The sequence below is a fragment of the Pelmatolapia mariae genome, linkage group LG18 (assembly GCF_036321145.2).
Source record: "Pelmatolapia mariae isolate MD_Pm_ZW linkage group LG18, Pm_UMD_F_2, whole genome shotgun sequence".
NCBI lineage: Eukaryota > Metazoa > Chordata > Actinopteri > Cichliformes > Cichlidae > Pelmatolapia > Pelmatolapia mariae.
In genome coordinates, this window is record NC_086243.1 from 3482243 (window position 1) to 3507096 (window position 24854).

The following is a 24854-nucleotide window of genomic DNA, read 5'->3' on the forward strand; positions in this document are numbered from 1 at the left end:
CTGAACAGATGCACGGAAGCACAGCAACCCATCCTCATGAGCAGGCAGTCGTGAAAACTTCTCACGAGTCTTATCCGGATCCAGGAAGAGTAACGGCAGCACACCTGTTCTCATTGCCGTGGAGCTTCATAATGCTCACATTACAACCTTAAAGACTCTGCAGGCCTGTTACTCTGAGGGAGAGGAGTGTGACAGACACAGCTCTGAATAACATGCTCTCTTCAGCCTGAGCTTCACTCTGTGTTTTGAAAGAAATGGCAACAAAAGGCAGGATGATGTTGCGGAGTGTGTTCACAGGACTCAGAGCTCATGCTGTCTGGTATCAGAGCTCAGCTTCGACTCCCAGTCAAGGTCGGCTGCTGTGGAGATCTCAGCTCAGACATCTGAGCTGCTCATTCGGACTCTGCGGGGCTGCTCCGCCCTCCACAGGTACTCATCAGCTGGCTGTACTCCAGCCTCTACACTGACGTGACGTGCGTACGCCCAATGCCACTACTTCTACTGGTCTTCAACTGGTCTGAGCCTGTCTACATTTGTAGTTATTGGACAGGATTCTCAGTTGACTCCAGCTTGTCCACATCATTCATGTTTCATTAGAATCCTTTAGGATCTTCCACTTTGTAGGAGACGTGTTTGCTTGTATTATCTAAGACTTTTGGACACTTTTATTATTTTGTAAAACATTTGTTCTTCCGTCTCTGTAAAAACTGTAATTTTATACATTTCTGCATATCTGTTAATGCGGCAGAAATTCACTTCAGTTTCAGTAAGTACTTAAAATGAGTATCAAAGTGTAACTTGTGACTTGTGTCCCAAATCCATCTTATGATCAGGTCCCAGCAGTCTGTCGTTCAGGAGTCACACCTGTGGAGAACTGCGATCAGATGACGTGGGGAAGAAAGTCACTCTGTGTGGCTGGGTCCAGTATCTCAGGTAGTCAGCCATTGGTTGATTGATATGACTGAGCCCCCAGTGTGTTTCACAGATGGCTGTAGTAACCCACTGTTGTACCTCTCTCCTGACCTCCAAAACCAAAAGTGTCCAATTTGGGTTAATCGCTCCATAAGACCTTTGCCGGTTCTTGTGTAATTTGGCGTTCCCCAGCCTTTTCTCCCTGTTTCCCTTGCTTAAGAATGGCTTCATGACAGCCAGCTGAAAATGGTCAGGTGCAAGGACTGGACTGGAAATGAGTGAAAAAGCAGAAAACGTCTTAAGGAAACCTCTGGGTGCTGGTTTAGCTCACTGGGATGAGCGGGCCGTATGTCTGAGAGTGGCCAGCACAGGTTTGAATCTGACCTGCAACCCTTTGCCACACGTGTTCCCCTCTCTCTCTGTCACTGTTCACTGTACCCTATCGAGTACAAGCAGAAAAAGGCCAAAAAAATTTAAGTAAAACTCTGAAAGATCTCAAGAAAGCCAAGAGAACTAAGACCATCTTAAAAAAAGTTCTTTATCATTCTTCAAAGGGTCTCATATAAATTTGAGAAACAGTATGTGTCTCTGCCCCCTACAGGCAGGACCTGTTCGTCATCCTGCGAGACTTCAGCGGCTTGACACAAATTCTAATTCCTCAGGAAGTATGGAAGAAAACAACAAAATACACTAACATAACCAATGAACGCTGTGCTGTAAAATAAATAACTAAATAGTTTGTTTCCTCTGTTTTAAGTCTCCGAGTACTTTGAAAGCCACGTTGTGCAATCTGACGCCCGAGTCTGTCATCAAGGTTACAGGAACAGTCAGGAACCGACCAGTGGGGCAGGAGAACCAGGTCTGTACATGCTTCTGAAGGTGCAGTGAAACACCACCCACCTGCAGGGGGTGGTGAGGAAAGTTTAGTTCCTGTACTTTGAGTTTAACCCACATGGGCCAGGAATCCTAATTACTACAGCATCCAGTCACACTGTGCTTAATATACTGAGTGCCTGGTTTTAAACGCGGACGGGGAAAAAAAGTACCAACACTCATCAATATATTTCACTATATTTATCAAATAGCATAATAATGTTCTGTTCTTTAATGAACATAGTAAAGGACAGGGATCAGAAACTTTCTTTTCCAAGGAGTGACTGTCTGTCCTAAATAATCTGGTGAATTGATACCATTTCATCAATCTTAAATTGCTTTCTGTAGCAATATAATGAGACTTTTGGTGATTAGCCACCTAATTCTGTTTTGAATCATGTGTTTAAACCAGGGGATGCCGACAGGAGAGATCGAAGTCCTGGCAGAGAATGTGGAGGTCTTCAATGTGTGCCAGAAGCTGCCGTTTGAGATAAAAGACTTTGTCAAAGTAAGTAACTTAACGTTACATGGACGTGGACTATTGAGCACACTGTAATAATTTAATTTTTTTTACTTACCAGAAGTCCGAGTCATTGCGGATGCAGTATCGCTACCTGGACCTGAGGTCATCACAGATGCAGAAGAACCTAAGACTGAGATCTCAGCTGGTGATGAAGATGAGGGAGTATCTCTGTAATGTGCACGGTATGGACAGCCATGTTTGTGTTCTGTCTTTATGTTGCCAGACATAAAAGATCACAGGACTGTCACTGATGTTGTTGCCTGTAAGAGGAAACCAGGTGCAGGAACTAGTCTGTTCTTGCTGTACCAAGCTCTGATTTTCATATGCTTTTTGCTGTTGTTGTTGTTGTTTTGCTGTAATGAATAGGCTTTGTGGATGTGGAAACTCCCACTCTGTTCAAAAGGACACCAGGGGTAAGACATTTGTAGACATTTTTACATGTTTACCAGGTTAAAGAGCAGAAACTTGCACAACAATTCATCTTTAATGGTCTATAACAGGGGTCCCCAATCCCAGTCCGCGAGGGCCAGTGTCCCTGCAGGTTTTAGATCTCACCCTGGATCATCACACCTGAATCACATGATTAGTTCTTTACCAGGCCTCTGGAGAACTTCAAGACATGTTGAGAAGGTCATTTATCCATTTAAATCAGCTGTGATGGATCAAGGACACATCTAAAACCTGCAGGGACACCGGCCCTCGTGGACTGGGATTGGGGACCCCTGGTCTATAAGAACAGTTTCTAAAAAATTCTTTGGTTCTATTAAATATAAATATAACAGCAAAAACCTAATTTGGCTTACATGTTATGGTTTCATATCTGATATTTTAATGAACTTAATGAGTGTTTGTGTTTTAGGGAGCCAAAGAGTTTGTGGTTCCCTCCAGAGAGCCAGGATTATTTTACTCTTTACCCCAGAGTCCACAGCAGTTTAAGCAGCTTCTCATGGTGGCTGGTGTAGACAGGTGGGTGCAGGCTCCATAATCTGCTATTTAACAGAAAGATGTTTGTTGCTTTTAAACGCTGCACTGGTCCAGATCGAAAACAGAGTTAAAAGGGAACGAATAATGAGCGTACAGTTCTGGTCACAAGTTTTCATCCACTCGTCGGGAGCATGAATGTCATGGTAATTTGGGGCTTTTAATGATGATGTACATACATGCGTCTTTAATGTATGTATGTACAAGGTTCTACAGTGTCTTTTAACTACTGGTTAGTGATCATGATTTTGCCCTTTGCCAGTATAAAAAGGATTTTTTTGACAGCATTCATTGGACTGACCAGTACTCAAGAATGGGGAAAGAACTCACTGAAGGTCTTGGAAGGAGACCTGTAGATGTATACTAACTGGGAAGGTCTATTGGAGCCATTTCTAAACAACTGAATACTGCAAGATAATAAATGCAAACAACTGCCTGGAAGAAGACCAATTTCTCCCTCAGAGGAGAGGAAATTGATTAGGTTATTCAGGAAGCACCAGGGCTTAAGACTGCCATGAACTTGAACATTAGTGCCACTTTCCCAAGTGAAACAAGTTTTATATTACATGGACTGAGAGGGTGCTGACCCAGAAAGTGGCCCTGATCCAAAATTGACACCTTCAAGCTTGATTAAAATTTGCAGTGACCCACTCGGACAAGCGAAGACCTTCTGGAGAAAGGTTTTATGGTTGGACGAGACAAAGATTGAGCTATTAGGCCACAATGACAAGGGGTATGTTTGGAGGATTAAAGATGAGACTTTCAAATCTAAGAGGACCATACCAACCGTCAAGCATGGTGGTGGTAGCATCAAGCTTTGGGGATATTTCGCCAGGTAATACAGTGATACAGGTAAATTGCCCAAAATAGAGAGAATAATATAGGAGGACTACTTCCAAATTTTTCAACAAATCCACAGCTGGACAGTTGAAACGGTCTTCCCAATACTCCAACCTCAATCTAGTTGAAAATTTGTTGGTTACACATAAAGACTGGGTCCAGGAAACCAACCAATTTAAACGAACTCTAAAAATTCTACCAAGAAGTGGTGGTCAAATATCCATTAAGAATTATGCCACAAGCTTGTTGACGGCTACCCAAAGCATCTCGTCGAGGCAAAGCATTCTAAGGGACATTAAAGAAATAATAGTCAAGTTATATTTGTTATTAAAGATGTATGCTGTACATAAAGTACATGTATCATTCCACCCTGGAAAAAAACAGTTCAAAGAAGTTATTTAAAATTACTGTCACATTTATGTCCACGATGAGCGTATGCAAACTTCTGACCACCATCAGCTAATAAGAAACCATTTTAACCTCCTAAGACCCGAACTCTTTCATGGCATGCATTTTTAATTTCTCTTTGATATTTGGGCTGATTGGGACCTGATGAATGTAAAAACAAACAATTACCAGTTGGTGTTTTTTTTTTAATACCTGATTTTTGTTTCTAAGAAAAATGAGAGCCACATATGAGGATATTCGTTTAAAATTTCGATAGAACAGAAGCAGTATAATGTCCTTGTAAGTGGATATCAGGCGCTTGTAGAGCAAAATTGAGTATTTTGTTCTAAATAACCCAAAATATGATGTCCACATATGTGGACGCCAGGTTAAAGCAAGTTTGCTATACCAGCCTAAAATGTGATGTGACTAGGCATGGAGCAAATACTGGAGATTCGTACTCTGTGTGTGAAAAATGTACTTGGATAAAAGAGAAAAAAGCTTAGGGGTATTAATGTTATATGTCACTGCCTATATACCGGGGAGAAGAACCAAAGGATGATTCCACTCCCATACTGAAATAAAGCACTTAGATCTGACTGATTTCCACTGCTGACAGCTTTGCACACATAACAGAATTTTTAGAAGTCCACCACATTAGAGTCAGAACCTGCTGTTAATGGCCAACAACCTCTGTCTTCTGTCTCTGTCTCCTCTGCGGCAGGTACTTTCAGATAGCCCGGTGCTACAGAGATGAAGGCTCCAAACCAGACAGGCAGCCTGAATTCACCCAGGTGAGATCGAATACACACAAGTTTGAAGCGCCACAGTTTAAAAAAAGAAAAATACATTTTTCAGTCTGTTTCAGACATGAGATACTTGAAATTCCTGGCCAACCTCCCATATATCTATTTACGAGCAGTCCTCTTCATGCATGTGTGACATATGCAGCACACACGCAGCAGTGCAGGCAAATAGTTGTGTGCACACTCACAGACACAGCTGAACATGGACATTTAAAAAAAAAAAAAAAAACTAACAGGAGAAGTTGCAAAAGCTATCCAGAGCTCAAAGCCAACTGTGGTATGAGCAACAAATCAAAAAAAATGACAGAGATGAGTGAAAAAGAGAAAACGACTGATGTCCTGTTAGCTTTGAGTATATGATTAAACTGTCCTTTCCTATACTGGGAGTCAAACTGCAGCTGCCTGTGTGAAAATCTGGAATCTTAACCGCTAGAAGTTTGTTCAGTTTCTGAAATAAAATGTCTGACTTCAAACCTGATTTTGTACCACTTGTGTGTGTAGACCACCTGTTAGTTTTAATATTTTATCAGCTGACTGGTGCATTCAACAGCTAATTAAACTGTGTAGTGTAGCTCACCTGCCTGAAGTACAGTACGCATACTGGGTGTTGAATCCGGGCCACTTGTGTGAAAAACAGGAATCCTAACATGTTTCAAGTGTTTTTAAATTTCTGTATCAAAATGTTCTGCTTCAAATCTGATTGTGTACCGCTCGTGCATGTAGTCCAGGATTCTCCTTGCATTCTCAAACTAATGTGACAAATTGGATATTTTTGTCCTCTGCTGAGCCTAAGCATTATGGATTTTTTTTAAATCCACAAAAGTTATATATATAAAGCTACTGCTAAGATTTGATATTTTATCATCCTACTGTTGCATAAAACTGCTAAAAAATAATAATTTAAAATGCTAAGAAATGTAATAATAAAGTACTTAAAGGACTAATTTAAAAAAACTAATACAGAATAATTAAACTGTACTTTTTACATGGCAGCTCACTTGCCTGAAGTAAAGCACACAATATAATTTACTGTAAATCTTGATCGAGCCTGTCTCGATGTTTAAAGTTGATTCCAAAGCTCTTTTTTTGTTTGGATCCTGCTGCTGCTGGAATTCTTTTACAGCTGTGAGTGAAAACATTGCAAACAATGATGTGTGTAATTTAAAAGGTTTGCTGATTTTGCACCAAAATAAGATTTGCAAACACATACTTGGATCTTCTGGCGCCATCTTTGCTCTTATGATATTTTATCACAGATTTCAATTCAGGATTCTGTGAGTACCATGTGTCTCTCCTGTAATCTGAGTACATACTGAGCAACATATAGTCTGATTAGTCTGGCCCATAGACCGGCCTGTTGTCACATACATGTGCCATGTTGGATCATGTCATGTTGTCTGAATTCTGAAAATCCTCTTGTCGTTTCTCCCAGGTGGACATAGAGATGTCTTTTGTGGACCAGGCAGGCATCATGTCACTGGTGGAGGGTTTGCTGCAGTACTCTTGGCCTGCAGAACGTGGTCCTCTTAAGGCTCCTTTCCAAACTCTGACATATGAAGAGGCCATGAGGGACTACGGTGTGGACAAACCCGACACCAGATTCAACATGAAGGTGTTTGATTTCTTGGGGTCCTAACTGAAACTATGTTCTTACTGAACATGCTACATCTTTTACTCTTTTGTTTAATGTACAACATGAGTGAATTATATGTTTTTGTTTTTTATTTGTCTATTTGTGCAGCTAATAGACCTCAGTCAGATCTTCCTTTCCACGGAAATTGAATTCCTCCAATCAGCTCTTGGCCAACCAGGAGGCTCCGTTCGGGCCGTCTGTGTCCCCAGTGGAGCAGTAAGAACAAAACCATTTCCTGTGGCAGAGAATGCTGAAAATGTAGAACAGAAGATGTGTTTTTGTGCCACAAGAGAAGCTGACAACTCTCATACGTGAATTTGTGTGTCTCACATTATGTTTTCTCTCTTGTAACAGAAACTTTTCACTGGGAAGGATTTGGAAGAACTGAAACAAATAGCCAAGACTCAGTTTGGACAGGTAGGTCTCTTATCCTTTCTTTGCTTTTACGCCTCACGTTGTTCTGAGATAAACACTTGTGTGTTGTTGTGTTTTCTCCTCGTGCGTGAAGGAGCTGAGCCTGGTGCTGGTCAGAGCAGACGGGACATTGAAGTCTCCCCTGAAGAAGCTGCTGTCTTCGTCTGTCACAGACGAGCTGCTGAAGTGGACTGAAGCCAAGCCAGGAGACCTGCTTCTGATAGCAGCAGGCTCCCACCACACTGTTGTAAGAGGCTTGGGTTGAGTCAGCTGTCAAACAAAGAAGCACAGAGCTAATACAAACGCTCCCTTCATCTGACTCTCTTTTCTGCTCTCAGTGCCCGTTGCTGGGTCATCTTCGCCTGCAGTGTGCAAAGCTCCTGGAGTCTCATGGTGTGGTAGTGCGTGACCCCTCAGCCTTCCACTTCCTGTGGGTCGTGGACTTTCCTCTCTTCTTGCCCAAAGAAGATGATCCAGAGGAGCTGGAATCAGCTCATCATCCATTTACTGCACCAGTGCCAGAGGACACACAGTTACTCTACACTGATCCACACAAGGTACTGGTGTAGTACTTTATTAGTTATCTTTAATTATGTAGAAAAAATGCAGGATGTATATTCTGTTTGTAAATTCTGTATTTCACAGGTTCGTGGTCAGCACTATGACCTGGTGTTAAATGGCTGTGAGATCGGAGGAGGCTCCATTCGCATCCACAAAGCCTCAGAGCAGCTTCATGTACTGAAGAATGTCCTTAAGGTCAGTGGCTTCCTCCATCTTGGTGCAGTTCAGTCTTTCACTTATGAAAGAGTGGGACGTTTCAGTGTTAACCTTAACACTAACTATTTCCAACTTTTTTTGTGCTTCAGGAGGACCCCGGTCTTCTCTCCCACCTCCTCGAGGCCTTGGATTCAGGAGCACCGCCTCATGGAGGCATTGCTCTGGGTGAGCTCAACTCTGCTTGATTTATCACTGAGTTCGTATATGACTTACATGTGTGCATACACTGGGTTTTTACTAACCACACAGTATCAACCTGATAACCACTGAAAAGAGATCAGTGTATTTTCTTGAATTGCCCTTAGCACTAACACATATCCATGGCAACATGCTTGGTTTTAGTTACACATGTTTCTCCATTAGTTGTATATAAATCCCCACTATAGCATTAACTGGGTAATTATTAGTGTTCCCATGCCATTCATTAGGCAGGTCATTCTTCAGCCCACAAACCACTGTCTCGTGCTACAACGCCAGGAGCTAAAGTCCACATAATTATTTACAGTGCTGGACCAAGACAATAAGGATGGATCAGTGTTTTATAATTCATTTGTGGGATTTTTATCTTTTTTAGCTCATAACTGTATGAGATTTCTCAGAATGTTTGTTGTTCAAACTTAGAGTTAACATTTTTCTTATACTTCCTTTTTTCCTTCTTATCTGTTGTTTAATGTAATTTGTATTGGCATTTTTAAGAATGGTACGCTGAACAGAGAAGGAGAGACACTTACAGTTGGATGGTACTTTTATTAAAATTTCTGGTCAATTTGTGCATTCGAGTTTGTGAATGAATAATTTAAGGCTGGTCTTTTCAGTTATATGGAGTAACTGTGTGTGTTTGTTTTTTTTGGGGGGGGGCTGTTTTTTTTTTTTTTTTTTTTTTTTTTCCCAATTTTGTTATTATATATTTTGTGCCATATCACAGCATCAATCACCTTAAGGCACCTAATATTGTAAATACTCTCTAAAAAATAATACAGAGAGAACCCAACAATCTTGAAATGTCCTTTGAGCAAGCACTTGGTGACAGAGGGAAGGAAAAACTCCTTTTTAACAGGAAGACACATCTAGCAGAACCAAGCTCAGGGAGGGGCGGTCATCTGCTGTGACCGGTTGGAGGTGAGGGGAGGGACACAGGACAAAAGACATGCTGCAGAGACACAATCCAAACTGCTCTGTAGTTTGTGAGTCTTGTGGTTCTTTGTTTGGTATTTGTTTTGTGTGAAGTGTGTGAATAGAAATGAAAAGTTGAAAGCTGTACTTTCTGGTTTGACCGCATGGTGGCAACACTGTGTCACTGTTTGTGTCATTAACTGGCACACAGTGACACCTGAATAACATGTTCAGAGCAGAGCAGCACTGGGCCTGAATGGAGTTTCAGTAACTGTGAGCAAGTCAGTTATTGTGCAAAATGATTTGGGTTTGGAAGATGTGACTTGACACATGCACAGCAGTGCTGAACTTGTCTGACTCTTACTATTAGCCCATTTCAGCTGTATCTGTCTGTACCATTCGACTGAACATGATCAAGCTTTTTTCTGCCAGGTCCTTAGTATAAAATGCATGTATTGCGAAGCCTGCATGGACAATTGAACAGTGAATTCAGAGTAAATTGTGCAATATTGAACAGTATATTGATCAAGTTGTCTCTTTATTTCTTTGTCCTTTTCTAGGTTTGGATCGACTGGTCTCAATAATAGTCGGAGCTCCCAGCATCCGCGACGTAATCGCCTTTCCCAAGTCATTCCGCGGTCATGACCTCATGAGCCGTGCACCCGACTTGGTGTCTGAAGAGGACCTGAAGTGTTACCACATTTCTGTTAAATGGCCAGCAGAGCAAGGAAGAGAGGGAAAGTGATTAAGAAGAACCACAGACATCGAAGGATGTCTGTGTAGTCCCAGGTCTGGTGAGGCTGAGAAGATGTGCAGACTATCAGCAGACAGCAAAAAGACTTTGAGACTGTAAGATCTGTGCCAGATGGCAAAACAACAGAGACAAGAGATACTTGTGGCTGCATTGATGCTGCCTTTCCTCTATGTTTGTGGTCCTTCGTATCAAGTTTTTTAGATATTTATATCTTTTTACTGATTCTATACAGCTGCTTATTATGAGGTGGTTTGGTGTACATGTTCAAATGAGGCATTATATGAAATAAGAATAAATTTATAATGTCATTGTTTTTGATGCCAAGAAGTTCAATTTCAGCATGTGCAGAACTTTAAAATCCAAAAGTCAGAGATTCTCACATATGATTTTCATGATGATCTTCATACATCTTCTGTGTAATGTAAATAAAAACAGCAAGCAATGATTTGAAAATGACATAAACCCATATTTTAGTCTCAGTACGTGTATCATTTCATGGGAAATATTAGCTCAGTTTGAATTTGATGGTAGCTAGATACAACTAACAGGTCAGAAATAATAATGAGAGCATCTTAGTGAATCTGTTTGTTAGAAGTAAGAATGGGATAGAGGTTCACCAGTCGGAAGAACACTGTTTACAAATTATAGAATGATTTCAGAATCATTTCCTCAGTGTAAAATTGTGATGACTGAAATTTTTTTTTCATATCGGTGCATAATATACCAGAATCTGGAGAAATCTCTGTGCGCAACAACTAGGCTGAAATTTGTGTGTGTGATCAGTGCATGGACTCAGGAATAATCCCAGAACTGTGAACGCAGTTTGCTGTGGCACCAAAATATACTGATTAAAGCAAAGAAGAAGCCATATATGAATATGATTGTTCTGTCACCATGTAACTGTGTTCTGTTTAAATAGATTTTCCCTGAGAAAGTTGCTCTTTAGTGCCTCCTTCTGGCATGACCTGGTGTAACGTGCGCAAATCTGTCTCTGTTCTATGATGTCATCAGAAAGTGCATGCTATTGTTTGGGGAAAAGACTTCTCCTTTTCTCCTGTTCTCTGCTGTAGTGACAACTGTCTCCCTTAAGATGGTCTTTAAGGGCATTGTCGGTATGTAATTCTGTTCCATCCTTACTAATGAACAAAATCTACTTGAAGAAATGTGATTGCAGTGTTTGCTTAATAGAAATGTTTGTAGAGAGAGGATTTGCTAACGCTTTTGGCTAAACAAGTCATTTGTACTGTTATTGTGTTTGTCCTCATCTATGATTTCTAAGAGCATTTCATGTTGTTTCTCAGTTTTACCCTACTTCAACTGGCCTAAGTAAAGGGAGTGAAGTCAAACCCTCTTGTCTGCGTGGTCATTTTGAAGAGGAGTTTAGTCTGAATGTGACTCTAGCAAGGCGTTAGAGGCAGAGGACATTACAATGATCCAAAAGCACTACTGTGCTATCTGTGTTAATAAAATTGACTGAGGCAAAGTGGAAACTGTTCTGTGGCCAGACAAATCTAGCAACTAGCCAACTTTGATAGTAATCTGGATTCGTAAAATAAATTAGTATAGAGTATAGATAAATAATAAACATGTTTATTTTTTCATTCGTTTATTAAAATAAAGGGGGGGGGGGGGGGGGGGGTTGCACATACTGTAGGGGCATCCGTCATTGTCAGTGTACAGTATGTGTAGTGTTACATAAAACTTGTGAATTTGTCTACTGAAGATATTGTTTTTAGTGCATGTCATTCACCTTTAACTAGAAAGGGAACCAGTTTCTCCTAAAAAAACAGAAAGAAAGAAAAGAAATAAGGAAGCTATATGCTTGCAAACTCAATATTATGCATTTATAACTCGCTAATATGTATAAGAAGTCAAATTAGGATAAAAAAGAACCCAATTTTAGTAAAAAAAATATTAAAAACTAATAATTTTCATAAATCATGAACATTTTTGTGACAAAATATGATTTTTTGTTAGGTAAAGATCGGTTTCCAAAGCTTATCTAATATTTATTGGCTATAGTAAGTTTTTTTTTTAATCATCCCAATGTATTTTTTCTAAATGGAAGAATTTAAGTAGTAATAAAAATAAGTGCTATCTGGAAGTTAAACGGCAATTTAAAAAAAATGTCAAGACGTAGAAGAAGAACTGACAGCAGTGACGAAAGCAGCAATAACCCGGAAGGGAAGTGAGCAGTCGTGACATCTGTAGGTGCATAGGGAAAATGAGTGAACAGAGGTGTGTTTGTTCTGCTGTGCCTTTTACGCTAGTGAACACTTGGCTCGTTTCAGTTAGTTAACAGCGAGAACCAGGAGCGGGGGAACTGTCCAAGAATCGGAATGTCGTTCTAAACGGGAGCGGTGGCCTCGTTTTTGGGTGAATTCTCTCAGACATGTCGGACGATGCTAAACGGCTAGTCAGCTGCTAAAAAATAGCCAGTGTGTTGGGTTATTTGACAGCTTGTTTCGCAACTTTGTTTTAGCACAGTCGACGTGTTTATCAGAAGATTAGCTGGCAGTTGTGAGGCAACGCGGATCTAGGTTTTCGTGACGGGCGGCGGGGGACAGCCACGTCAGCTAGCTTCTCTGTCGCTCCTGTAAGCACTTGTGTGCTTTTATTTTGGATTTGAGTAATCATTTTCCGGCTAAAAAAACTCTCCGTGTAGCCATGGCTCCGATGGGTATCCGGTTGTCACCGCTCGGTGTGGCGGTGTTCTGTCTCCTTGGAGTCGGTGTCATCTACCACCTGTATTCCGGGGTCATCTCCAGCCGCCTGGCTGCCTTCAGGTCCCAGACTCCCCTCTCAACACAGTAAGTGGTAAAACGTGACAAAACTTGTCACTGCTCGTAGAGTGTCTGTCTGTGGTTTTATTCTCATGTACATGTCTCTAAAATGCATTTATTTTCTTGTCAGCTGACACAATTTTTGTTAATAGATGAAGCGAAGAGTTTATCTGGTGACAGTATGACGCTAAAAAAAACTTTGCTGATGCGTGTTCGTAATTTCGCCAAAGTTCAGTAAATTCTCTCCCTGACGTTCTTATTCGCACACATTTTTATGGGATCTGCTGATAGTGAGCCCTACAACTGCAGCATACACTTTATACCAGGGGTGCCCAATCCCAGTCCACGAGGGCCGGTGTCCCTGCAGGTTTTAGATGTGTCCTTGATCCATCACAGCTGATTTAAATGGATAAATGACCTTCTCAACATGTCTTGAAGTTCTCCAGAGGCTTGGTAATGAACTTATCATGTGATTCAGGTGTGTTGACCCAGGGTGAGATCTAAAACCTGCAGGGACACTGGCCCTCGCGGACTGGGATTGGGGACCCCTGCTTTATACTATCTGTACTCGGAGTGGATGTTAGTCCGCTCCTGGTATGCTGCCAGCGGGGCAGTCCAACCAGATTAACCCGTCACATGTCTGCACCGTGCACAATACATCATACATGGCGTCTGCAGGTGTCAGTGGTTTTATGTACCGTTCCCTTACAAAGAAACTACCTGTAAGGTTTCTTAGAAAGGAACCTATTAACACCTTCTGGCAGATGATCTCATTGATTAATTGATGTAATTGTAACTCAAACTCTGATGTTAATCTTCATGGTTGAGCTGAAATCTGGTCAGAATGAAGAAGGTGCACATATGTGACAGGTTAATCTGGTTGGACTGCCCCGTTGGCAGCATACAGGGAGAGCTCACTAACATCCACTCTGAGAACAGATAGCAGTTGGTACCTCACTGTCACCAGGTAATCTGAAACACAGGCTCATATCACTCTTACATTTACATGTAACACTTGACAGTTTCAGGCAGTAAAATTAAAGTATAATTGTCTTTATTTTTCAGTAATTTAAGGAAATAACTTGCCAGAGTTTCAATGGATTTAGTTTTTATCAAGGCTGTCACTTCATGCAGCCCCACTATGATGCAGGGCTTTGTGAGGCACATGCAACGTGTGGCAGGGCTCTTTGTTCTGAACTTGACTCTGAATGATTTTGCCTGTGCAGTTGGGTTTGTTGTCCTGCAGAATGAATATGCCTTTCTAAACGACTCTGTGTAGTTTAGGGGAAAAAAAATAATTGAGAGAGAGAACTGGCTTTAGTTAAGAGGGTTGTAATCAGTGTGGGTTTTGTGAATACTGTGATAGCACTGGTATGTTTTGCTTTAAAAATGTCTAGGACTAGCCTCGATGTAGTTCTGTGACACCGCACCAAACTAAACACTGCCTCAGCCCGTTTTAAAATCTCCAAATCTTTGGCTAAATACCCACACCTATAATCACAAGGCTAAGATGAAGCTATGTCATCCCTTTTCTAGTTCTTTATTGACAAGACCAGCCAGAAAATGAAGAATAACAATCAGTACTGTGCAAAAGTCTTGATCCAGCCTTCATTTCTTACTATAAAAATGTGAAATAGCTGCAGCAATTTATTGAAACATGCAAGCATACAACAAAAACATGTTTGTGTAATTTCAAAAAGTTTGAAAGGCTGAACTCTCTTAGGTAATCTTTCCTATAATTTCTTTAAGTAGTCGAAGGACATTCAATGTTCTTCTTTGGAAGTTGGCTGCGCTTTGTTCCGTTCTCTTGTCAAAATCATCCCACCCTGAGTCAATAATGTTTAAGTCCCAGCTCTAAGGATGCCAATCCATGATTGATGATGTTCCATTGTCCATTTTTCTATCCGGGTACTCTTTTACTACGTTTGCAGAGTCTTTGGGATCTTTTTCATGCTGAAAAATGAAAGAGTTTAAGATACAGCTTATCTTTATTTTTTAGGCCTCCCACTTTTGTCCTCTACTTGTTTAGATTCCTCAACATTATTTTGCTAAGGATGCACTTCGTACCATGCAGAGATATTCCAAGTTTTCAGCTAAAAGCTGATAAGCATTTTATTATTCGATGCCTTTCAACCTGTTATCTTGGGTATTTTTGTAACTTCAACTAAAGAAATTGGAGTAAACTGTATTTTTGAGATTTATTATACTGCTGCTAATAGAATTTAAAATTGGCTCTTTGCTAAGTTGTCTTTCATGTGTAGGCAGAACGCTGGCTCATCACTTGAGCTGGATGCCTTTTTTATGTGTGAATGATTTATATGTCAGTGTTAAGTGGTTTAAGAAAGAAAGAAATATATTCATCTCACAATGATCAGGTTCAAATACTGGACTGAAAATGAGTGAAATGTCAGAGGTCATTCAAGCTCCCATTTCAACAACATTGAATTATTAAATAGTTACCAGAAATGTCAACCTGGTGTGCGTGTGAATTTTTATTAGCGATTACCTGATAGCAAATTTAATCATTGTCATTAAGGTAGTGGCTACCAGACTGTAGTTGGATAAAAGATCAATAAATATTGCAGGCTGAATGGTTTGCATATGGATGAAAATGGATTATTGAGCTGTGGCAGAGCGGACACATGGCTGGCTGTGGAGGACTAAAGAGTGAAATCCAGAACGGAGCAGTCAAATCAGACTGTTTGAGGCCTGAAGAGCTGCGACTGAGGCAGAGCAGTGTGAACACTTTTTTCTTTTTTTCAGTTGTTTTTATTTTAGCATAAGCTCACTTTATCCAAAGTTCATTTTTAATATTTTCATAAAGCTGCTCTTTTATAATAATTAAATTATTTGGATGTGTTAGGTATTGTATTGTTTGCTGTACCCTTTGTTTATTAGTAGGTTCTAAAATATAATTTACTGTCATGATCTGTAATGAAATGATCTAAATGAAATGATTAAAACCTCCAAACTTGATCCTAAATACGTAGCTGAGTAAAACTAACGTGTAACTGGGAAAATTTGATAAAAAAATTAACAAGTTTACTTTGTCAAGAAATGACTTACTTGTCATTACTGCTATTACTTCAAGATGAGCTCAAAACTTTCCCCATGGTATCAAAAGTACTACTAAATATTATTGAGTTTGAAATTCTAGCATCATATAAAACCCGATAAGGCTCATACAGTTTCAGCAGGTCAGCTGTGAGGAAAAGTTGAAGCGGTTTCATTGGGAAGCTAACGATCCTTGTTGTGTCCATTTATCCATGCAGGCAGAGAAGAACAGTGGATTTGAGGGACCTGTTGGCTGTCTCAGTGGAGGCAGCAGAACTAGGTGGCAAAGAGGTAAGAGTTCAATTTTACTTAGGCCCCATATGACTGAAAATAAAATTTCTCACCACTGACAAATTTGTGTCAATCTCTGATTGTAGTTAAATATTGATGTTTTTATGTTTCAAAAGAAAAAAAACCTTTCCAAACGACTCCTTCACAGATATCAAGCAAACCATCTGCAAAGTGTAGAATAAACTGGATAATAAATGAATTTATAGAGAAAAGTAAGCCACACACAGCCATCATTAGCTGGTGAAAATGTGAGCTTTGTTTTGTTTTGTAAATCTCCCTAGGTAAAGCAGGTGCGTGAAGAAAATGTCCTGCAGGAGAAATCAAAGGGCAAAACAAAGGAAGGAGCTAACGATCCACTCACTATGGGCGACCTGCAGTCTCACAGAAAGATGTTTTACCTACTGAAGAACACATTCCCTGAACTTACGGTGAGCCCAGATTTCTTTACTTCTGTCTGCAAAACACAAATTATCTTGCCTTGTATTTGTTGGCAGGTGAGGGCTCTCATTTATAAGCGGCTCCACAAATCTGGGAGTTAAATCACAAACTAGGACTAATCTCCCTCTCTGTGTGTTTGTTTTTAGGTGAACAGTGAAGAACACGACAACATGGAGGATAATTCAATACAATGGAGCCAGAACATTCCAGGTACAATAAGTGAGGAATTTAAGGGGAGCAGTGACATTCCTGTCGAGAGCATTACTGTGTGGATCGATCCCCTAGACGCGACACAGGAATATACAGGTGTGCATATCACTGACGCTCAGCCAGCCTCATCTCATACTGATATCATATTTGAAGATCCACAGGAGAATAGTATATTCACCTAATAGTGTGGCAGCTTGTGTGCGTTTTTTATTTTTTATTTTTTTTATTTTATGTATGATGTTTGATGATGTAAAATCTCCCATTTTCAAAACAAAACAAAAGATACAATAGACTATAGAGCATTTGTGTGCGTCTGTTTATTCTATTCAAAATGGGACACGCACTCTAGGGTGGTTGAGCATGACTGAGCTAAGATACTGTGGGACTTCCAGATACAGATTGGCTAACCAACCGGACATAGTAGTGGTGGACAAGCAGAGGAAGACGGCTGTAGTGATAGATGTAGCAATACTTAATGACAGCAACATCAGGAAGAAGGAACATGAGACGCTCAAGAAATATTGAGAGAAGGGCTCGAGAAGATGTGGAGGGTGAAGGCAACAGTAGTCCATGGTAACTGGAGCGCTCGGTGCAGTAACCCTGTCTCGAAAACATGTAATTAATTCCCATTTCTTGAATTGAATCTGCAAAAATAATAAATATATTTTCATAGGCATTAAATAGTATTTCTGCACCAAAAAGGTGATTCTGAAAGTGCTGTTAGCTGGAAACGTGGTGTATTTTGGCATGTGTGGACAAGAGAACATAAGACAAATAAATAAGGGATTGCTCAAGTCTTTTGCACAGTAATGTTTAAAATCATTTGTTGGAAATTGATTAAAAGAAATCCAGTTACACAAGTTCAGTAAAGATCTGTTTGTTTCCTCGACACAAAAAAGGCCATTGGACATCAGAATCTGCTCAGAATTGCACAACTGAGATGTTTTTGTTTTTTTTAAAGCTCATTATTTGTTAAATAAAGAAAAATATATCATGATAAAATGTCTTTACAGTCAGTATTGTTATATAATACAGTGTTATATAACAACGATTGACCTCTTTATTAATAAAGAGCAGGAGAAACTCTGCTGTATTCTCGTTTTAATATAAATGAATAATTTATATTAAAATGAGATTAAAATTGAATAATAATTTGTAAAATATATCAAGTCATTAGCATTCTTTGTCACAATGCACCCAGGTAACAGTTTAAATGTTGGCCTGTTTCGTTGGCAGCCTCCCCGATGGAGGAACACGCTGGGTGCTGATGTGTATTTGTGAGACTGACTCTGTGAACGTGTCCTTATGTATGCGCATACTGAGTATCTGTGGGTGATGACAGGCTGTGCACATGACCTACTTTAGTTTAAAATTAGTATGCTGGTTGCTGTACGCTTGAAAAGCATGCAGTGGGCGGTAATTAAAGCAGAAGTGTGTTTAGAGATGATTAGTTGATTTAGGTGACTGACAATCATTCGCCGATGTCCAACGTTTCCACCGGCCACAGTGACGTGTTCTTCTAAACTGAAGCATGTTGATTTCTTAAGAAGTAGCATGTGAGGCTGCGGAAAGGCTTTCAGTGCCATGCAAATGTAATATGAAAGTGATACTTGTGTTGTGCTGGGATCCATAACTGTGTTATTAAGGAACATTTCTGTGAAAAAGTATTAGAAAGCCAGAGAGAGTATTTTTCAAACGCTTGTATATCAAGCTTAAACATTTAAACTGCCACGGGTCCCTTTGGGTTTTAGCAACAGCATAAATTATTGTTGTGATTCATGCATTTTATTCTAGATTAAGATGTCTTTTTATCCGTTTCTGTCTTATCCTCATTCTGCCTCTTTGCTCATCTGTCCACAGAGAATCTGGTGAAATATGTGACCACCATGGTGTGTGTGGCTGTAGATGGTAAACCTGTGATTGGAGTTGTACACCAGCCTTTTGCTGGCTTCACTGGTAAGGTTAAGTGCTTCAGCAGCTTTCACATTAAACAAGGCTCCACATTTTAAATGTTACACATCCAGTCCAATAATATAAGGTCATTGTTGAGCGAAGTCAGCTTCTTGGGTGATTGGCCAAGTCCATCACTTGGTGAGTTTTCAGGGGCGTTTTCTTTTTCTAAGTTATTGGTCTTCCCATTTGGGAAGTCATCTTGGTAAATAAGTAAACTGTAAAGCACAACTGCGTCACAGTTGCTGTGTTACGGTGCAGAAGCAGCAAATTCTGGTGCTACACAGTTAATCAAATGTCAAGTGCCGGAAACCGTTCGTTCCTCTTCCTTTGGAGCATGGCCAATAGAGGCTGGCTCTAAAAGTCTCTCATTCTCTGTAGACTTCCCTGTTAAAATGCCCAATTTGGGCATAAAGAATTTTTTAATAGGCTGGTATAAAAACCTGTTGTGCTGTCAGTGGATATTTCTCACTTCAGCAGCTGTACAGGGTTGAATATTTTTACAACTCAACCCTCTGGATACTGTTATTAGGGGCATGGCTGCTTGGACTGACAGTTGAAGGCACAGGCAGCTCTATCTGATGGATGTCTGTGAGGTGTCACCTTCATTAATAGTTTGGCTATTTTGCTGTGAGGCACCGAACACCCAATACACTTTGTGCATACACTGTACGTTAAAAAAAAAAAAAAAATGCTTCTTGCTCTGCATTTTTTTTTTTTTTTTGCAAACATTTATTAGAACACTTCTCTCTTTTTTTTTTTTTTTTTTTTCTTTTTTCTAAATGTAAAAGACTTTTTTTTTCTCTCTGAAAAAGAGACATTTACAGCTTCTTCCCTCTCTCTGTGTACTTTTCATCATTCCTTCAGCCTGGGCAGTCGTAGGTCATGGATCAAATGTGAATCGCCGCTCATCCTACAACGCCAGCCCTAAGAAAGTGATAGTATCACGTTCTCACTCTGGAAAAGTTAAAAATTATATTCAGAATGCTTTTGGAAACAGCACAAAAATCATAGAAGCAGGTGGAGCAGGTGAGTGGTCCTTTACATTTATTTAATATTTAAAAGTCAAAGGCTTTAATTGCACTTAAATGTCTAGTTTTCAAATCCATTTTCCATTCACACAAAGACTTTGTGTTGCAGTCAGTTAGTTTCTATAATTTAAGAAAAGACACTGCACAGTGTGTTTTTGTTGTTGTTTTTTTGTTGCTTTTTTTTTCTAATTTATGTTTTTAAAACTTCAAATTTTTGATCTGTTATTTGCCTTTTTTCCTGCTTTCAAACACCAGTACAAGATGTCATACCTCAGCTATGGCGGATGAGGATGCTAACATGGTTTAATATTTCTGTCTTTCTCAGGATACAAAGTACTGTCACTGCTGGACACACATTCAAGTGAGACAAGCCTTACAGAGGAGGCAGATGTTTATGTCCACACCACCGTTATTAAGAAGTGGGACATCTGTGCTGGTGCTGCACTACTGACTCAACTGGGTAACGTAGCAAAGATTTTTCAGCCTGTCCTGTTTTCCCACTTCATGAAATTAACAACAGCATTGTGAGACGAGGCTAAAAAGATCACTACACAATAAGCATGAGTCCTTGTCAAGAAGCATCTGGTTCCAGTTTCATTTGAAAAGATTTAATACATTATTCTATTTTTATATAACTGTCCATAATATTTTGGATAATCCAAACAGCAAACGGAACCAATCATGCAGCCTCCTTAATGAAAGTAACAGTTATTACCTTAGGCTGCATGTTGGCTTAACTACACCTAAACAGATACTTCAAAAGAAATGAAATACTAAATGCAGCTGTATTGTTGTCCAATGACCATTTCAATCATGTGATCACTGTGATTGTAGGGGGCCAAATGACAACTCTAAAGGGAGAGAACATCGACTACAGAGGAACTCCAGTAAATGAAGGAGGACTGGTGGCCAGTGTAGGTATAGATCACGAGGCCTTACTGAAAAGACTACCAGGTAACACAGACAATGACAAGCAGTGAAACACACAGAGACAGGGCCATAGGTGGTTTGATTAGGGTGACACAGCAGCTAGCAAGAGTGGGCTGGAAACATAATCAGGCCTGCATGATTTCATCATCATGGGACACCAAACATCTACCATCAAGTTGCACTGGAGTTACCATTACCAGCATGGACAAAGGAGCAGGACTGTGGAGCCAAATTGGCTATGACTGGAAACTGCAACAGCTGGCACAATTGCTCTGAATACTCACTCCTCTGAAAGCATACTTTCTTGCATCGTGGAGAACCGACATGTCTTCCTTTTGTCAGGAACTTGCATACAAGGACATACAGTGGAAAACAGCCCCCCACCCCCCAAACTGAGGAGCACAACACTGAACACTGCAGCAAAACCCACAGAGGGACATCTCTGGTGTTCATCGTCTTTATCACAACAATCAGAAGAGAAAACAAGAATAAGAAAAGAACATGTTACAGGCAAGCACACTAGAATACTCATCAAGATTTAGTAATCCCCCTCCTTATTATTATTATTAGTAGTAGTAGTAGTAGTACCATAGTAGTAGTATTATTTGAGACTGGGCAAATACACTCCATATGTCTTCATATCATAAACTTCCACTGTAATATGGGGTTAACTACCCTGTGTTATATGAACACACCACAGTTCACTTGGTGTAGTAGTTTACTTTGCTGTTCTTGATCACACTTGAGCTGCAGGTCTATCAAACTGTAGTCCAGGGTCTCTTGTAATATATACATCCATCCATCCATCCTCTTCCGCTTATCCTTGTCAGGGTCGCGGGAGGGCTGCAGCCTATCCCAGCTACACTGTAAAATATATTCAGTCACGAGTCAGTCAGCATATTTAATTCACAAGATGTAGTCCAAAATGTCTGCTTCTACTCCTATAAAAATCAAAAGGCTATTTACAGTCTGATCCTGGGACAAATACAAACTGATGATGTAGCATGCTCCTGACCTGATAGACCACCTTTGGGCTTGGACACTGAAAGCTGCTTTTTAGTCTGCGAGTTGTGACTCACGGCCTGTTTCTATTCATCCTGAGAGCTGCATGAAGGTTTGGTCGTTTCGGCACAGGTTGTGATGTTTGCTCTCTGTGAAGTCCAAATATGAACTCCCAGAGAGTATGGGAGTCTGATATGACTGCAAGATTGAACCAACCATACCAGATTTAAATTGGATTATTATTTTTAAATGTGTACAGTAAAGGGACTTTTTCCCACACCACATGATGTCCTTCCTTTCTCTTTCAGTGATGGGAGCTTTAATCAGCTAAAATAATGCAAAAGTTCCTATATTTCTGCATTCATCTTCAGATTCCTGCAAATACATGAGTCAGACTTAGTGTGACGTCAGTCAGCACCTTCTCAGCTACACAGCCTCGCCTCCACCGTTTTACATACGTGAGCAGAGCATCAAAGCTAAAGACTACAGATTATACAGCAAGGGGATCTCACCTCTGCCGAGAGCAGTGTACAAGTCCCACCACATAAGCTCAGTCACATTCATTGACATCAACTTAAAAGCAGACCGTCACAAGAAAATCAATCGTGTGTTTCAGTGGTGTCATGTTGCCATCAGCTAAATGTAAGTTGTCTAAAAAACCTTTCATAGAGAAATGTATTTCACAGATGTGTATGTAAAACAACCCGAGATGGACTGATGTATATCGTCTCCAGTTTGAAAAACAATTTCTGCTACTGTGCAGTCTACACACTTGGAAAATTAATTGACAGGAAAAACTGCTGAAATGCCGGTGCCAGATTTGGTGGATGCTAAACTGTACACTGACTCTATGTGCATGGTTTTGAATTTTGATTAGCCTTTTAATTCTCTTAATACTTCATTATACTGAAAATGTCACAGGCTTGATGAACCTCTGTTCCTGCTTACTGCTCTGAAATCTTTCTGTACCGTCTGTCTGATATTTCTATAACCCCTGAAGCTGGACTGTTTCACTGTGAAATAATGCTACATTGTGAAAAATCCCAGCGAAATACAAAGTCAAGTCTGTGTCTTGAGCTTGTGAGTGACCTGTTCCTTTAGTTTGACTTGGGACCTTTTTGGGTTGTTCCAAAAGTTCAATGGTGGGATTGGTCTGTTACAGACTGATGGTGCTGCAGCTGTTTGAAGGCTGTTAGATGTCGGGTTTGCTAAGTGTAAAATATACAGTATGACAAATTTCCATTGTACCTGATTTGAGTGTGTTTGATCTGCACTAAACTAGACTGTCAATGAATGTTTCTATGCTAACATTGGTTGATATACCAAGCGTCATTCTCTGTAGGCAGTTTAAGAGGGATTAGAGAGACTTTTCAAGTACTTGGGTAATGTTTCTTTGCGTTTGTGTTTTTGTGAGTGCTGTACATTGCCTTACCTTGTGCTTTTGTGTGAGAACTGTTTTCTAAGCTGGTGGCTCCATAAGGAGCTGCAAGAAATCTAAAGTCATTTTAACACATGAACACATGCGTGCTACATATAAGAACGTACAACTGTGGAAAATATCCTGAACTGATTTTCTGAGGTGAAGATTTTTTCTGCATAAAGTCCGCAGTAGATTTTTTTTTTATTTTTTTTAAATTTACTCAAGCGTTAAATCTTTTTTCCCTTCCCAAATGGTTAGAAAATGGAAAGTAAATTCCCAGATATCTTGGCCTTGACTGAATGTGAACCAGTTGTGATTATATATGTAGTTTGTTTGGAACCAGAAAACCCTGGAGCTTCATGTGTGAAAATGTCTTCAAGTGATGCTATTTCCATTAGTTTGTTGGTTCTACAAGAAAAGTTTTGAATTAAATAAGAAAAATATAAAAGATATTATTATTAAGAGAGAAGTCAGTTACAGACCTTTGTTGCCTTCTCCTCACACACTTGTAGGCAGCAGGTTTTCATTAGGAAAATCAATCTACAGTGAATCTGTAGGATACAATTATTAGACATTAAACAGGGGTACCATGCTCATAGACACCTGTAACTTTTGCTTGAATGGTGTATTCAGTTCCTTAAGCCTTGAGCACAGTGGAACCAATATGGGTGCTTTAGTAGTCGCAATGTCCTGCTCCTGTCGGACACTTTTAGAAACGATAATCAGTTGACCAAATGTTACCAAATCGCAATAGTAGCAGCGTGTAACTTTTGGAAATATACCAGAGTCCTTCCATTCTGATGTGACGTATTCAGCTGCAAGGCTTCAGATGTATGTATGTAAACCAGTGTTCACACTTCCGACCAGGGGTGGGAATTTGAATGCAATATAGACAGACCCTACTCATCTTGAATTTGTTTTTTGTTTTATTTTATTTTATTCTGTGTGGTTATCTGCCTGTCCCTGCCTTTCTAACAAGAGTAGGCTCAATTTGCATTTGGTTCGGACAGGGGATTCACATTTTATTCAAAATAAAACTAATAACAAATGACTTATAATTGGAGTGGGGTAACAATGAGTTGATAGCCACTTCAGTTTACTGGTTTTAAATACTGTGTCTTCTATAGGACTCTTGACACCTGTTTAAATCGTTCTGGTTCCAGCCATACAGAGGTCAAATCAGTTGTGTGGTTAACCTGACCACTCACTCTGCCTCTAACCAGCACATAAGGGCAATAATAATAAACTGTTTCTTTGAATTTGGAAGCTGGGTGGCATATTTATTCCAGTGTCGTCTGGGGCTTTTTACATGAAAGGGTAGTGGACAACTAAATCAGAAGCAATTAATGAAAATTGGTGTGCTATTTAAAGGCTATAAACTGAGGGTTACTGTCAGGTGGTTTGCTCTGTGAGTGATTAATCATTCTTTTGCTGTGAATTCTCAATAAAGCATATGTGTGCATGAAGGAATGGGCTGCGTAGTCTTTATTAGTGTAGCAGACACATGGTAGCACTGAAACGGTTCAAGCATGATATAAAAATAGCACTTTTGTAGAGTTTTAATAACATAAGAAAGTCACACAGAAGAAAAAGTGTTTGAATACATCGAGGGTTTAAGCGTGGTGGTTCCATGGTGTAATGGTTAGCACTCTGGACTCTGAATCCAGCGATCCGAGTTCAAATCTCGGTGGAACCTGGTTATTTTTAAGCTGTATGTCAAGTTAACTCGGAC

At 40.0% G+C, this 24854-nt stretch overlaps 2 protein-coding genes and 1 non-coding gene across 3 annotated transcripts; all 3 read left to right on the forward strand.

Moving 5' to 3' along the window:
- The first annotated feature begins 11 nt into the window (after positions 1 to 11).
- Positions 12 to 10004, forward strand: dars2 (aspartyl-tRNA synthetase 2, mitochondrial). Its single transcript, XM_063461096.1, has 17 exons — positions 12 to 429; positions 834 to 933; positions 1514 to 1577; positions 1670 to 1771; positions 2198 to 2293; positions 2367 to 2490; positions 2675 to 2721; positions 3168 to 3274; positions 5241 to 5310; positions 6755 to 6934; positions 7064 to 7171; positions 7310 to 7372; positions 7464 to 7616; positions 7708 to 7926; positions 8015 to 8125; positions 8236 to 8311; positions 9820 to 10004. Exons 1-17 carry the CDS (start codon positions 255 to 257, stop codon positions 10002 to 10004), a joined length of 1980 nt encoding a protein of 659 aa, XP_063317166.1. The 5' UTR covers positions 12 to 254.
- Positions 10005 to 11027: 1023 nt separating this feature from the next.
- On the forward strand, positions 11028 to 24588 carry bpnt2 (3'(2'), 5'-bisphosphate nucleotidase 2). Its single transcript, XM_063461097.1, has 9 exons — positions 11028 to 11125; positions 12679 to 12823; positions 16069 to 16141; positions 16423 to 16569; positions 16726 to 16885; positions 18650 to 18745; positions 19607 to 19768; positions 20096 to 20230; positions 20605 to 24588. The coding sequence occupies exons 1-9, from the start codon at positions 11032 to 11034 to the stop codon at positions 20748 to 20750; spliced, it is 1158 nt and encodes a 385-aa protein (XP_063317167.1). The 5' UTR covers positions 11028 to 11031; the 3' UTR covers positions 20751 to 24588.
- Positions 24589 to 24746: 158 nt separating this feature from the next.
- Positions 24747 to 24818, forward strand: trnaq-cug (transfer RNA glutamine (anticodon CUG)). Its single transcript has one exon. It is a non-coding gene; the product is annotated as a tRNA-Gln (tRNA).
- The last annotated feature ends 36 nt before the right edge of the window (positions 24819 to 24854 follow it).